Source organism: Quercus robur, chromosome 8 (genome assembly GCF_932294415.1).
Source record: "Quercus robur chromosome 8, dhQueRobu3.1, whole genome shotgun sequence".
Taxonomy (NCBI): Eukaryota; Viridiplantae; Streptophyta; class Magnoliopsida; order Fagales; family Fagaceae; genus Quercus; species Quercus robur.
The window spans coordinates 34321722-34337908 of NC_065541.1; the positions used below are offsets into that span (position 1 = coordinate 34321722).

The 16187-nt window shown below is 36.6% G+C and overlaps 1 protein-coding gene across 1 annotated transcript; it reads left to right on the plus strand.

Moving 5' to 3' along the window:
• The first annotated feature begins 252 nt into the window (after positions 1–252).
• On the plus strand, positions 253–4005 carry LOC126695309 (uncharacterized). The gene is made up of 3 exons (XM_050391999.1): positions 253–580; positions 2068–3369; positions 3489–4005. The coding sequence occupies exons 1-3, from the start codon at positions 398–400 to the stop codon at positions 3714–3716; spliced, it is 1713 nt and encodes a 570-aa protein (XP_050247956.1). The 5' UTR covers positions 253–397; the 3' UTR covers positions 3717–4005.
• Positions 4006–16187: the final 12182 nt, after the last annotated feature.

The following is a 16187-nucleotide window of genomic DNA, read 5'->3' on the forward strand; positions in this document are numbered from 1 at the left end:
CAAAATATTATATTTTCAATTAAAGCTCAATTTTTTAGGCCTCTGAATTTGGGGCTGAATCAGAAATTAAAACCCAATTAGGCTATATAATAGGACCCCACAATCACAAATCAGAATCAAGACGGACACTCCTAGATTGACCCGTTCCTAAACGAAAGGCCCAGATCCTTCTGGAAGGTAAAAGTCCTGTTGGGCCTTGGAACCAATAAAACAAACAGTTCAACAATCTCTACTCCTTTTCTATGTAGTATTCCTTAACAAACCCGAACTCAGAAACCAAACCAAAAACCTTAAAAGCTCCCTTGCCTTCTGCTTTTGGGTTTTTTATTTTTTTACAACATTGTTTCGTAGAGAGAAAGTTTCAGAGAGAGAGAGAGAGAAAAAAAAAAAAAAAGCAATGGATTTTGAGTTGAGGAGAGCGAGAGAGAAGCTGGAGAAGGAGCAGAAGGAGAGGAAGGAGAAGGCGAGGCTAAAATCGGAAAGAGAAAAGAAGGCTAAGGAAGGGGCTACGAAGCAAAGAGAAGCCATTGAAGCTGTTCAGAGATCGAGACGCATCGATGCAGCAGAAGCCCAGCTCAAGGTCCTTCCTTCTCTCACCTACCCATCTAATCTAAACCACCCCCTTTTTTTTTTTTATTAATGGTTTTTTTTTTATTAGTCAATAGATTTTTGCTTTGTTTCATGATAATTAGCTTGATTATGTGAATTAGTGATTTATCTCTCATGGGTTTTCTTGGGAATTTGAGGTCCCAGAGAAATTTTGCCTTGTTTTTTTTTTTTGAGATTCCATTGATTTTGATGATGTTGTTTCATGAATCTTAGGAAGATATACCATGTGTGTTTAGTTAAGTTATTGGGAAATTGTTTCTTTCATCGAAAGTTTACTTGCTTTTCCAGATAAGAATTATTGTTGAACCAAAGGCAAACCTGAGAAAATCTTAAGACATGGGAATTGAATGTGTAGGCAAAGTGGCTGAAAATTGGAACTTAATTTGTTCATATGCTCCTAATGGAAAAACGCTAGGCCTCCCTTTTATTTTCCAGATGTGCGCTAATGTTAAAACATGCTTCTATTCTTGGTATTCCTTAAGAAACATAAATTATAACATAAATTATACAATTTAATAAAAAGAGAAATTCATATATTGATAACAACAACAATAAAAAAAAAATGCAAATACATAAAGTTTACAATTACGTTTTACAAGTTTTCATATTTTTAAATCGATGCATGATAGTTTCATTATCAATACTACAAGCTACATCTCTTTCAATGTACACAACCAAGCAATCATTCATCCACTGAATGTAGAACAAATTAAATAGAAATTTTAATTTTATTAACATAAAAAAAACTAAGGGTGTTCCCAAAATTTTTTTGAAGGGTAGACAAATAAATTTTTTTAAATTATTATTATATATATTTATATATATATATATATATATATAATCTAGGTCAGGGTGATCCTGGGACCACCTTGGCCTTAAGCTGGCGCCACCCATGTTGAGACAGGATTCTTTTTTGTATAAATTTATCTTATAAATATTCTGGCCCTTTAGATTTTGGTCCTGTAATTGGTTAAAGATAATTTAATGTGAAGGATTTTTTCTGATAGGTCCCTTACTTGAATGGGGCAAACTTATTTCTGATTGTAAATTCCTAAATTAGTGTCACATAAAAATGCTTGTTGATGTTAATGGTCCTCCCATTTTGAGGAAGTTTCTCCGTTGATGATTGTTCTCATATCCTATTGCCTTGTGGAGCAGTGTTGCTGCCATTACCTCTTGGGACTGGGCATGAGACATACATCACTTTAACAACATTTTGTTTTGATTCTTTTTTTTTTTTTGTTCTGTTTATTGTTATTGTCTGAATACCTATATCAAAAAGATGGTAAAGATAAATTCAAATCTAATGCGTGGATGATGATCAGGTTTTTTACAGGCTTTTGCATAAAATTTAAAACTTGCCTTGTCCTTTGGAATATTTTGTAGCATGTGGATACTCTTGTTAGTTGATATGTGTAATATCTAGAAACTTATGTGAACAGTATATTTTCTATTCAGGCTGATGAGCAAATGCAAGAAAGCGTACTTGCTGGCAGAGGAGTCATGTTTTACCGATTATTGGAAGCTGTACCTTATCAGGGTATTGGAGATAAGATCAAATTGCCTCCTTCCTGCTTCACAGAATTGTCTGATCAAGGTGCTTTTGATAAGGGACCCATGTACTTCCAGTTGTCAGTAGTTCATCAAGAGGATTCTTCAGACATGAATGTCACTGGTGAGGAAAACCGTCGGACCACCCATTCAGGGGTTTTGGAGTTCACTGCAGATGAAGGTTCTGTTTCGCTTCCTCCTCATGTATGGCACAATCTATTCCCAGCAGAAACTCCAAAAACTCCCTTGATTGAAGTCCGTTATGTCTGGCTACCAAAAGGAACTTATGCAAAACTTCAACCAGAGAGGGTAGGCTTTTCAGATCTACCGAATCACAAAGCCATCCTTGAAACAAGCCTTCGCCAGCATGCTACCCTTTCTCAGGGTGACATATTAACTGTCAATTATGGGGAGCTAGCACATGCATTACGAGTCCTTGAATTAAAACCCTCATCAAGTGTATCTGTTCTAGAAACAGATATTGAAGTTGATATAATTGGTTCTGATTCAGCTTCTGAGAGGACAGATCAGCATGTTCTTAATCCGCTAGTATTTGGAAAGTTGGAATCTGGAGTGGTTGACGAAGGCAATTATATGTACTACAAGTTCTCAATAGATAATGACATTTGGGGGATAATTGCTTTGGGCGATTCCAGAGTTGAGGTAAAGATAGAAGCAGAAACAGATGGTGGAGATACTGATCTTTTCATTTCCAGGCATCCTCTGATATTCCCAACTCGACACCAGCATGAGTGGTCTTCCCATGATATTGGTTCAAAGACTTTGATCCTTAGCTCTAAAGACAAGAACTTGGGAGCAGGCACTTACAGTGTAGGTGTATTCGGCTTCAAAGGAACAACAAAATACAAAATTTCAGTTAGTGTTCAGGATGATTACAAGCGTAAGGTGGGTCAACACTCTGCATCCACCTCATCTCCTATGGAGATGGATACTGTAGAGTGTAGGAATTGCAAGCATTATATACCCAGTCGGACTATTGCACTGCATGAAGCCTTTTGTAGCAGGCACAATGTTGTTTGTCAGCATGCTGCTTGTGGAATTGTTCTTAGGGTTGAGGAAGCCAAAAACCATGTGCATTGCAATAAATGTGGGCAAGCATTTCAGCAGGGAGAGATGGAGAAGCACATGAAAGTGTTCCATGAGCCACTTCAGTGCCCATGTGGAATAGTCCTTGAGAAAGAACAGATGGTAAGCAACCCTGTGGGATGGCTTTCTGTATTCTTCATATCCTTTCTTTTTTGGGTAACTAATATGCATTTTGTTGCAGTCACAATTACATTATAATCATCTTCCTCTGTTTTTGGCAGGTGCAACACCAAGCTTCAGTTTGCCCCCTACGCCTAGTCACATGTCGGTTTTGTGGAGACATGGTTCCAGCAGGGAATTCTGCATTGGATGTTCGGGATAGATTAAGAGGATTATCTGAGCATGAGAGTCTTTGTGGGTCGAGGACTGCTCCATGTGATTCATGTGGGCGTTCTGTCATGTTGAAGGACATGGACATCCACCAGGTTGCTGTTCATCAAAAGAGCTAAAGCCAAGTACAACTTCCCAGTTTTTTGTTGTTGTCTTGAATCATGAAAAAGCAGCGCTGCTATGAATGTCCACATGCCAAGGCAAGAGCTTTGGCGGTAAAAGAAGAGGGGTAAAACTGAGTGTATTGAGCAGCTTGTAATAATTTTATGATCGATCATGTTTGTGTATGTGAATAAGGCAAAAAATATATCGTTGATCACGTGAACTGCAATGTTTCAGATTTGTATTATAAATTGAAAATTTCCAATATGGATTAAAATACATGATTTTTTGTTTCTCCCCTTGATATATTTATGTAGCAGTTGATGTCAACTTATTTAGATTTTTGTTGAAAATATGTTAAAATATACTTGTACTTTTAAAAAGTAGTCTTAAAAAGTTGTACATAGAAACTAAAAGCTGAAAAAAAAAACTGATTTATATCTGAAATGTTTACAATCAATGGAGGATCTTCTTTATAACCTGCGAATCAGATTCACAAACAATGTGTTTTATTTTTGTTGTTGCTAAAAGACTCACCAACAATGAATGTGTATTTTTGGGTTGCTAAAACGAACGATGTGCCTGGTCTGCAATCACCTTTCACTGGCATATCTTTACCTGTAGGAATGGCATATCATTGCTGCATGTAGACAAGGCATATGTCCGATTCACTCAGCAAAAGAATATTGCAAATATTTGACAAACAACCTCCATTCTGATGGGTTAGGCTCCAACTGGGGAGATGTTTCTTGAAATAATGGGAGCCCATTAGGACAACCCGTACACAAAGAACAGGGCAACAAATCAAGTTATGGTGTTTTAAAAGGTAATAAATTAATCCCTACAATTTCAAAAAGTAACAAATTAAATTTAGTCGACTTAAGTGAAAAGATATTGGGCTTGGGGGTTTAATTTGTACTTTTGAAATTATCAGGTTTAATTTGTTGTTTTTTTTGAAACAGCAAGGTTTTATTTATTACATTCCTAAGCTATAGCGTTTAAAGTTTAAACTATACTTAAAAAAAATAGTTTAACAAATTATTTAACAAAACATGTTTAGAATCAAGAAAGATCCTTTCGATTTGTTTTTTAAGGAAGAGGCCCATTATTAAACGGTGAATATAATGTCACATTTTTTTAGGACATAATGTCACATTTTTTTTTTATGGAATGAGATTTTAAATGATATGGTACTACCTAAGGGTCTTGTAATTGAATTAGTACCTCCTCATACACAAAATGTTTGGGGTCTAGGAGGGAAAAGATTTAAGTTGTGAGGTTAACAACAAGCAGTATATTGTAACTATCTCAAAAATAATAATAATATGATACTATGGGCTCTTATTTGATGGAATAAGATGGTAACATGGGTAAAAGTGTGTTAGCACAATTAAGAAAAAAATAATAATAATAAAAGAGCTTGATTCTCAACAACAGCAACAACCAAAAAAAAAAACTTTAAGATTATTATTATTATTATTATTATAAAAAGGAGCTTTAAGAGCTCTGAAGTGTTTTTTTTTTGTAAGAAGGGGGTGTTTGGTAAAAGTGGGGAAAGAGGTGTCTAAGTTCCATAAAAATTTAAATAAAATATAAAATTCTATGATATAATATATATGTTCAAGTTACACCTTGTGTAACTCCACAGTCCACAAGAGTTACACATTTTTTTAAACCGTAAATTTCTAAAAAATCTAACTGTTAAAAAGAAAAATCCATTACCAATATCATCTTTAAATATTTACCTAATTAATAGCATTTCCTTATCTCTCTCCTTATTAAGTACTTCTTGCATCTCTAAAGTCTTTCACTATAATCTCTTTCTTTTTTTCTACAATTCCTTGTACTTTTCTACCCTCTCCCACTTTCTATACTTTCTTTCAATCATCGTAACCTTGAAAGAGAAAGAGAAACTATTACAATTATTGTAAGTTTAAACCTTTAATGAAAGAGTGAAAAAAAAAATCCTATGAAAATGTTTGAGATATAAATAAAAAAACAAAGCACCAGTATGACAACATAATCTTTTAATAAATCTTTGTGAAATTATATTACATCCAATTTCATTCTATGATTTGGCATTGAGAGTGCTACAAAATTTTTGTCGGGGACGTTTTTGTGACAAGGGCCAAAAATGTGAGAACGGCTCAAATCTCCCCTTGGGTTCTTTAGAGGTGTTTATTATGGAGAATCAAGCTCAAAATTCCAAATGTATAATAAACAAAAGGCTAATGGTGCTTTGACAAGAGAGAATTAAAATGCTAATAACAAAAATACAGAAAAAGTATAAAAACATAACAGGTTTGAAACTTCAACCCATAGTCACTAAGAAGAGGGAATTGAGAGAGGTTGTGAGGAAGAGAGGGAAGGTTCCCCTGTACCCATATTTCCACCCCTAAGCTTTAGAATTGTGAGATTGTTGACTAGCTGAATGGGGTTTTGCTCTGAAGTTTCAGGTATGTGGGTAGAACGTGGCTAGTTCATTTTGAATCTGATTAGGGCCTTTTGTATTGAACTTGGGGTGCTCTAAGTGACTGTTTTTGGTCAATAGAAAAGGCTTTGAATCCTAAGGTATGAATCAAATAAGTTATGGTCAGATTTGATTTAATTGGGTAAGAGGGATGCCTTACTTTTTGCATAATTTGGGAAATAAAGTAGCCTAAATTTATGGGCTGATGTTTCTTAGACATGGTAGGTCCTTGGAGATTGCATTTGGTGGTTGCTACAGACCAAACCAGCCACTTAGGGTCAACTATGTGTTTTAGGAAAAAAAATGGTATAGCAGAAAAGTTGGGTCACAGTCACCCAAAGCATAAAAACTGTTTTGGGGTGGAAATTTTCAAGTACAAGATCTCCTCCATGAGCCTAAGGTGCTACTAGTGTCCCTTGCCCACTTGGTAGCACGTATGTGTTGGACTCATGCAAAAGGTTTAAAAAGAATCGACCTATACCTTCCAAACCACACTTCCTCAATTTCCCCCAATAAGTCGCATGGACTTGGGTCATGCTTAAAATAATAAAATATAATATAATACATAAATTGAGCCCATAAGGAAGTTAGGCTTGGTTGAATCGAGTAGAAAATGTGTCACGAAAATGGGTATCAACATTAGCCCCCCCAATCACACATAGCGCTTGCAGCATGCGTATGAGTAGTTGATGTTTCCCATTGCTTATAGATGTTGCGGGTTTAGGAATTAGTCCTTCCAAATGCTTAATTTTTTGTTAAGAAGATATAGGTCAATGAAGTTTGTTTGTAGATATATTGTGGCTCGTGGAGACCACTTGTAGAAAACTCTCAATTCAAAGGAGCCCGCTTGTAAAATTTTTGTGATCACAAACATGGGCACTTGATGGTTATTGGTTCCACTAAAGAACATCAATTGGTCGATACATGTAGCATGTACGGGGGTTGGGCCCCTGATACAGGGATTGGGCCCTTGAACTCGTATTCCTCGAGCCCAAGCCCCACAGCACATCATATGACCATCCTCATTCTTAGACCTTAAGCCTCAGCCCAGATACCTCCGAGCCCAATTTGGGCCCAAAAATTGAAATAAGACTACATTAACTTGAACACCTCAAGCAAACCCCCTCCCCCCCAATCATTTCTGACCTGGATGGGAGCGTTTTTGCCTGGAGACGCCCCGCACCCAGCTACCCGGCTGTGCACTTGACAATGTCACTGCTGTGCAGGCGGCAGAAGTGGGAATTAGTTCCAATGCCACTCCCACCTTTCCTAACAGAGCATCCACTTTAAGATGATGGAATTGGACACCCATTCGCACTAAGAAGGAGAAGTAATCATAACTACTCCACTCATCTTAGCCTATAAATAGGACAAGAGAATGAGAAAAGGGGGTTGGCAACTTTGGAGAGAAGGTTGAAAGAAAAGAGCAGTCACTCTGAAAGAAAGTAACTCTATAAGGTAAAGAGAAAGGCTTGAGTAAACTGGAGTGTATTTAGGTTGCCGTGCATAGGACTACCTATAGTAGGAAACCTAAAAGCCCACAAAACAAATAGATTGTGAGCCCAAGTAGAGGTTAAGCCCAATAGCCATACTTTGGGTACGCACATAGCACCTTATGTGTAATATGATTCAAAATACCTCAAGAAAAGGCATAAGGCTTGACTTTCATGCTCACATGTAACTTTAGAATCTTTTCCTTGATGACTTTCATGACCACCATGGTGATTTTAGCATCCCTTTCAATTGGATGGTATGTGACTTTAAGCCTCCACGTCAATTGCCTTGCAATCTATATTTTGGCTTTGACTTTTCTTCCAAAAACTTGCCTTTTAGTTTACAATTGTAGCCTCATTCCTCTAAGCATATTACACGCCACTTTAATCTCTTTTTTGGCCATTGTCATTTTTTTTTTTTTTTTTGGCCTCAATATCTTTCACACCGCTTTGCTCTCCATTTTCTTTAGATCTACTTCAAGTGCCTTTTGGGAGCAAGGATCCAAGACTTGTAGTAGAGCTATTTAAACTTCTTTCTTTGATCTCAAATGTGTTTCTCATTCTTCCTCCTCTATTTTTTTTTTTATTTTAATTTTTTTGAAACCCTCGAGCTTGATCAAATCTTGCAACACCCATCTTCAATTCTCCACCCATATCGTCAAAACTCAAGGAGGGTGTTGCAATGGTGGAGATCCTTATGGTTGAGAGGTAAAGGAGTTCCAACAATAGTAGCAACTCTAGGAAATTTTGTCAGGGTATTCCTCAACAAACATAAATTACACAATTTAATAAAAAGAAAATTTTATATATTGATAACAACAACAATCAAAAAACATGCAAATACATAAAATTTACAATTGTCTTCTATGAGTTTTCATATTTTGAAATCGTTGCATGATAATCTCCTTATCAATGCTACAAGCTACATCTTTTTCAATATACACAATCAAGCAATCATTCATCCACTGATCTCTCATTCGATTGTACAGTTCATTTTTTATATATTTCATTGCTGAAAAACTTCTTTCTATTGTTGCAGTAGCAACTGGAATGGTCAAAGCTAACTTCACAAGCAAATAAACTAAGGGATAAGTCTCATGCTTCCTTGTGCTCACTAACTTTTCAACAAGTTCACTAACTCCTTGAAGCTCTAAAAAGAAGTCGTTGCTGCTTATATCAAAAATGTAATTCTGCAAATAAGGGTCAAGTGCCAAAATATTTGTCCTAAGAAAATCAGAGGGATAGAACTTAGCTAGATGTATTAACTTTTCCTTATCAAAAGCCACAAATGAATTGCTTGGATTCAAGCAAGCCATACAAAGTAGCAAATCAGTATTCGCCTCAGAAAAATGGTTGTAAAGCTCTTGAAGTTGCATATCTATGACTGTGTAGAATAGCTCAACGCGATAATAATGTAAATTTGTCTTTTGTTGAGTGTTGCGTCGCAACCTCCCACTAACTACAAATGTTTCATCCATGTTCAAGATAGAAATATCATTCCTGGTACAAAAGGAAGATACTTCAGTCAATAAAGAACTCCATTCATCTTCTCTCATCACTTGCAATCGTTGCTTAGACACTTTAACAAGATCCATAACAATTACTATACCCTGATTTTTTTTTTTTGCAATGCTATTGACAACTCATTCAAAAGATAAAATTGACCTCATAATAGATCGAGCTTCAACTTTTTGGTCGGAGAGGCCATCTTCTTCAATAATCTCAAGTACATCAATAACAGCAGAGAACATCAAAATCAAGTTGAGAATAGTCCCATAATATGATCCCCAACGTGTATCACCAAGGTGTTTAAGATTTGTCTTTTGATTCAAACCTTGCCCACTTCTATGTACACTATTCTCTAAATCTTCTTTAATTTTCTCAAATTGTGCATCTCGGAGAGCATCTCGTCTCTTACAAGAGCCTCCAACAACAGTTATTAAATTACTAACCACATAAAAAAATTCAGCAATGTTAATGTGATTTTTAGCAATGGCAACAAGTGTCAATTGAAGTTAATGAGCAAAACAATAGATATAAAATGCTGACTTATTCTCTTTCAAAATCAAAGTTTTGAGACCATTGATATCACCTTACATATTACTAGCCCCGTCATAACCTTGCCCACATAGGTTTGACAAACTCAAATTATGTTCACAAAGTAAACATTCAATAACACATTTGAGTGACAAAGCGGTGATACTTGCAACATGTACAATACCAAGGAACCGCTCTATAATAATTCCTTTTTTGTTCACATAATGAAGAACGAGGGATATTTGTTCTTTCACTAAGATATCACGTGACTCATCAACTAATATTGAAAAGAACCCATTGTCAATATCCTTGATGATGGCTTTGGATGTTTCACGTGCAATTGCATTCACAATGTCTTTTTGAATATCCGAGTGGGTAAGCTTGCAATTTTTCGGAGCTGTTTGCAACACTTCATTGATAGATTCATTGTGATCTCCCAAAAATTGTATAAGCTCAAGAAAATTTCCTTTATCACTTGAACCTTAAGATTCATCGCGACCACGAAAAGCTAATCCTCGGCATAAAAGGAATCTTATGCAATCAATTATTTCATTTAATTGAACCCGATAATCATGTTTATCTTTATTTGATTGCTTAACCAAAACACTTTGAATGTGTTGCTTTTCCTTCAGTAGATCTTCACTCTTCTTGACAGCTTGGTTATGAGCACTATTAACTCCTCCAACATGGGAATCTAACTTCACAACTTGATTCCAAAGTTTGAATCCTTTCGTTACAAAAGTCTCACCTCCTCCTTGCTTACCAACATCTTGCCGCGTAAATAAGTAGCAATTAAAACAAAATGCCGCATCCTTGTCTATACTATATTCCAACCACTTTCTACCCACATACCATTCGGATCTAAATCGACAAGGCTTTTCAGAAAAATATGATACAGGGAAATCATGAAGAATAGGTTGACAAGGGCCTTCTGTTAAATAACGTCTTCTTATTTCATCATGATTATTAGGATGATAAGATGATATCTTTTTTCGTAGCCCAGGATTTGAAGAAAGATTTTCTAAGTTAAAGTCAACACGAATTCGCTTAGAAGATGAAGATGAATCTTGCATAGGAAATGAATCTTGCATAGAAGATAAATCTTGCATAGGAGATGAATCTTGGGTATGTGGTTTTCTTATCAAATATTTGTCCATAATTCTAGCAAAAGAATAAACAATAAACTATAAGTTCATTTGAAATATTAATTAAATTATTAATTATTGTTGTTTAGTTGTTTCATTAATTTGTTTGTCTTTTATAAACTATAACTTGTTATATTGTTATTTCATTAATTATAAAATTATTAATTATTATTTAGCCTAACATAATTTAATTTATTTGTCTTTTATAATGTATTGGTTAATTAAACAGCTTTAATTATTGTTGTTTAGCGTAACAATAAACTATATTACTTTAATTTGTTATATTGTTTAGCCCCTTGTACACATTACACTAAAAGAGCCTGACATTACACATCCCATGTGCGGTACAAAAATTAAAGCAGTGTAATGTGTAGCACATTACATTACTTTAATTATTGTGTTCTCAGCCCCATGTACCCATCTGCCCATCTACCCCTACCCCACTCAATGGACAAGCACAGATTCACAAATCACAATAGCCTGATGCCCCAATCACAATAGCCTGCCAATCAGAAAATTTCACAATCACAGATTCACAAATCACAATACACACTAAAAGACAATTAATATCTCACCAACACAGTGAACACACATTGACCAACACCAACGGATAAGATAAACATTAAAGCCAAATTCAAAAAGACAAAAAATAGGAAAAAGAAAAATATAAATAAAGCCCCATTCATCGACCAGCCAATCAGAGAGAGAGAGAGAGAGTTATTGAGTTAATTTAGTCTTAAAGAATAAAGACTAAAAAGAGAGAGACATTCATTATTTTAGAAAATCAGTGAGATAAAGAGAGAGAGACTAAGAGAGAGTCAGAGAGAAAAAGAGAGAGAAATTAGAAATACCTTGAGGCTTGAGGGAGCTCAGCTCAGGGAGGGATCTGTGACTGCGATTTGCGAGCACCGAGCACTGGAGCTAAGCAAAGCGATCTGCGATCTATCATCTACGATCTGCGATCTACGATGAGGGGCGAGCGATGACGACAAGGGGCGAGCGAGCTACGATGACGATGACGAGGAGTGAGCTACGACGACGACAATGAGGAGCGAGCTACAACGACGTTGAGTGAGTATTGGGGTTTTTTTGGTTTGGTTTTGGTACAGAGGCTCTGTATTGGGGTTTTTTTTTTTTTTTTGATAAACACAGTAATGGTTTTGGTTTGTTTTGCTTTTGCTCTGTATAGACTGTATCAGTGTATTGGGGTTTGGTTTTCTCTGCTTTCTCTGCCAGCGACGTGACCGTGGGTACGGTGGGTAAGTTTGATTTCTGATTCTTTGTGTTGGTTTTTTTTTTTTTTTTTGACAATCCGTGGGTGGGTTTGCTCTGTTGCCGTGCGCTTGGACAACTCGCCGCCCATCGCTGTGGGATTCATTTGCACCAATCTTGGCTAAGCAATGTCAATAGAAAAGAGAAAGGTACCATTGTCAGTGAGGAACAAAGTTTTGTTGTTGGAGGATGATGCCAAACATCGCGACAAGGTGTTGAATTCATTCTTTGAGCAAACTTAATAAATGTGAATGCATGATGCCCACCTTAGTGAGCTGATTTTTTTTTTTGTTCGCTCTGCCTTGGTTGTGCTTATTGAGATATTGAACGTGTTGTTCAATTCAATTTGTAGGGTGGCTTTTCCTTGGAAAAATGATAGTCTCATTGCGTCGATTCATGAGGTTCAACCATTGTTCTCATTGAAGTAGAAGCTCATGTCGAAGCTGATTCCCATTGATTTCAATAGTCATGAAAATTAGTTTGCAATGCGGCTATGCTTGACTTCATGTTGGAAGTAAATTGTCCCCATTGTTTGTTGTAAATTTGAATAAGCGAATTGGGTCCATATGAGGAGATGATGATGAAATGACACATTGAGGATAATTCAATTTTTTAGTAGCTTTATTGTTAGCCAATTTGGTGAGATCATGTTTGCCAAGATTAATTTCAATGAAGTCGTAGCCATGAGCGATACTACTAGCTGTCTTGGGATAGATTATTTGAGATAGAATGGAGCAAAGATATCACTTAGCGATGTAGTATAGGGGTGTGACATAGCTACTATATTGGTTGGCAGCCCCCTATATCGACGAACACAAGTAAGAGTAATAGTCGTCAAGTGGTAGTCACTTCTTGATTCAGCAAGTTTGAAATGAAAGTGTAGGAATGAAACTTGAATTTCTAGTGCAGAGGCGCATAGCAGTAGAGTAAGCCTTTAGCCCTCAACAATGCCATTGAGAGTAAGCCATGTGTTGCATAGCTTGATTATTAGCATGAATTGGTGGAGCCGAAGTTGGTGATTCCATGTTGCAGCCACTATTCCTTCAATGTAATTGTCGACAGTCTTGACACTTTGCACAGACTTTGAAAATGAAGCCAATATTTCTCTGGCAAGTTAAAATTTGTTATGGCAAGTCAAAACTCGCTGCCAATCCCTTTTCATTCCAGTAGGGATTGTTGAGTGCGCCGCTTTGCCGTCTTGCATAGAATAAGTGTACTTTGGGAAATACGCCATTATTGAGCGGGAAATTTGGAACTCACTTGGTAACTCACACATCTTCTTCATTTTTTTTGCATATAATAGTATATTGAGTGAGTTGTACTATGAATTCTTGTAGAAAGACTTTGGCTTTGACAATTGTGATGTCGTTGTTAGGACTTTCATTCCTAGGGCCACTCCCATTGCCAATGCATCATTTTCTGAGGTTGAAGCCACTACGAACAGCAACATGGAGCTGTAGCAGATGGTACCATGGCTGCTGCTAGTAACTTTGAATCCTTTTAGTCTGTCTCTCTCTTGCGGCTTTAAAGTAAAGAAGAGAGTGATTGCAAGCCAATACCTTGAAGATGGTGATGTTGGAAGGGGACTATGACATCACTTCAAATTTTCCTTTAAATCCTTTCTTGCTTTTTTTTTTTTTTAATTATCTAATTGTCTTGTATTGAGCTCTAAGCTTTAAAAGTTTGAACTAGTTATAATATGTAATAGGGCCTGCTGTCTTGGAGACACTTTCTCTTGTATTTCGCCTTTATGGACAGCCCACTTATGTATAGAGCAGCTCCTATTTAGTTGTATTGGTGCCACTTTGAGTTTGTACTATCATGGTTAGTTGACATAATTTGCATTTATATACAAAACGAACATATATGATATTTGGATGTATATTTTATATTTTGGAATGAAAAATTGATTTGTACATCATTGATGTATATGGTTTGTAATTTATACATTGAGAATGACTTTGTACCTTTTGTTGATAGGCTATGAGCACGTTTTTGTTGTGAAAACAGCCCATGTATGGCTCTGAGCATTTGAGTATGTTGAGGAGAGCTTGCTTGGAAATGTCATATGCACCTTGTGATTGAGTAGCATAATTTTGATAGACTATATGCACTAGTTTCTTGAGAATGACTTGTGCTTGAATTGGGTAGCTTGTGAATATGGCTTTGCCTTTGCTTGGGCAAGTTAGTAGAAATGTTGCTTGGTTCTCATGCCATTGCGGATAGGTTTTGGCTAAGCGCACGTCTTGCTGTTTGTGTGCCATTTTTTTTTTTTTTTTTGGTAGCGATCTTTTGATGAGCAAATTTGCTTTCATAGACCGCAGCTCATATATATTGAAACTTGACTCACCGCTTGGTAGCCAACTTAAACTCGACATATATTAGGTCGCTACTTCATTAGTTTCAAGAAGCCCCAACATATGGGCTGTGTTTTCGTGCATTGCAACTCATGGTGTACTTGTTTGTCACCATTTCATAGAGGCTGATTGCGTTCTCACAGACAGTAGCACGAATACAGCTTGTATTGCTATCACTTTTTGAAAATATCATGTTCTTGCATATAGCGACTTATAGAATGCACAATTTTGCCATTCTCTTGAGAAGGAGTTTTTATCCTCGCATATAGCTAATTACCATGTGGCAATGAGGTAGTTATCCATTGTGTCGACTTTCCCATATTCTAAAGGGATGGTTATGTCCTCACATGTAGTGGATCATCGCACTTGAATTATAAGATATTATGTTGGCTTCCTTACTAATTCGTAAGGCTTGCCATTAAGATAATGGTGGTTTTCCGCATCCTTGCAAGTAGGGGTCTTGCCATAATGAAATCTCCCATTAGTTTCCCAACCATTTAATAGGGCTTACCAATGAGAGAGTATGTGTTTGGCTTTCCCTACCTTATTGAGAGTATTTTTTTTTTTTTTTTTATTTACCCTCGTATGTAGAGGTTTTGTCGTAAGAGTAATTTGTAGGCCTTCTCACTGCTTTGCAAGGTTTGCTATTTGGAAAAAGTATTGGCTTTCCCTAATTTATTGAAGGCATTGCACCTTTACATGTAGGGGTCTCGCCATGCTTGGATAATATGATTGTTCATCGGTTTCCTAATGTTTCATAGGTCTTGCCTCCGAAAATTAGTATGAGTGAGATATATTGTTGTCGCTTATGATCTTGTGTGAGATGCCGAAGAGGCGAATGATATGCTCTTTGATGGAGTGGTTATGGCCATTCCCATTACTTTTCTTTGAGTGGAATTTCTTCCACCCACTTAGTGAATTACTTAGTGCGGCAAAGACTCGAATGTACCCATTCAAGGGTGGATGGATAGGTCCAATGAGATCAAGCCCCCAAGTATAAAAAGCTATGAGGTGCTCATGTCTCGAATGCTTATAAGATGTGTGTGTACAAACTTGGAGTGCATTTGGAAGTACAGCGACTTTTAGTAAATTTGGTAATGTCAAACCAATGGTATGCCATTGCCAAGAGTTATTTGGTGGCATTTCTTCCTCCCTTAGTATTCTCAATACTACTCAAAGATAAGTTTTGAAAATTGGGGTCCTTCCATTTGCTATATAAAGGGCAGAACATGGTTTTTCTTTGCTGAAGATATGTTGTACCGCAGACAATGACTCCATACTTTGCTAACTTGGCTTCTAATTTTGGGACAATGATCGGCTAAGCATCAGAGATGTCGATATAGGGTTGCTTCATTCCTAGCACAACAAATTTTTTTTTTTTCGTGCTTTGGTTAGCTTCTTTGTCGAAGATACATAGTACCGCAAACAACGGATCCATACTTTGCTTGCTTAACTTCTAACTTTGATATAATGATGGGCTAAGCATTAGAGACGTCGGTGTAGGGTTGTAGCATCTCTAACACAACAATTTCTATCGTTAGCCTCTATGCTGCTTATTCCAAGTTTCCACATTGTACTAAGATTCCACTTGAAAATCTTTGAAAATGATTTTCAGCAACTAGCTTGTGATTTTTGAGCTGTTTGACATCAATGTTTAGAGCGAGCTCTAGCAAAGCATTCTTCAAAGGTGTGTGCCAAGAGCAGTTTTCTTGAG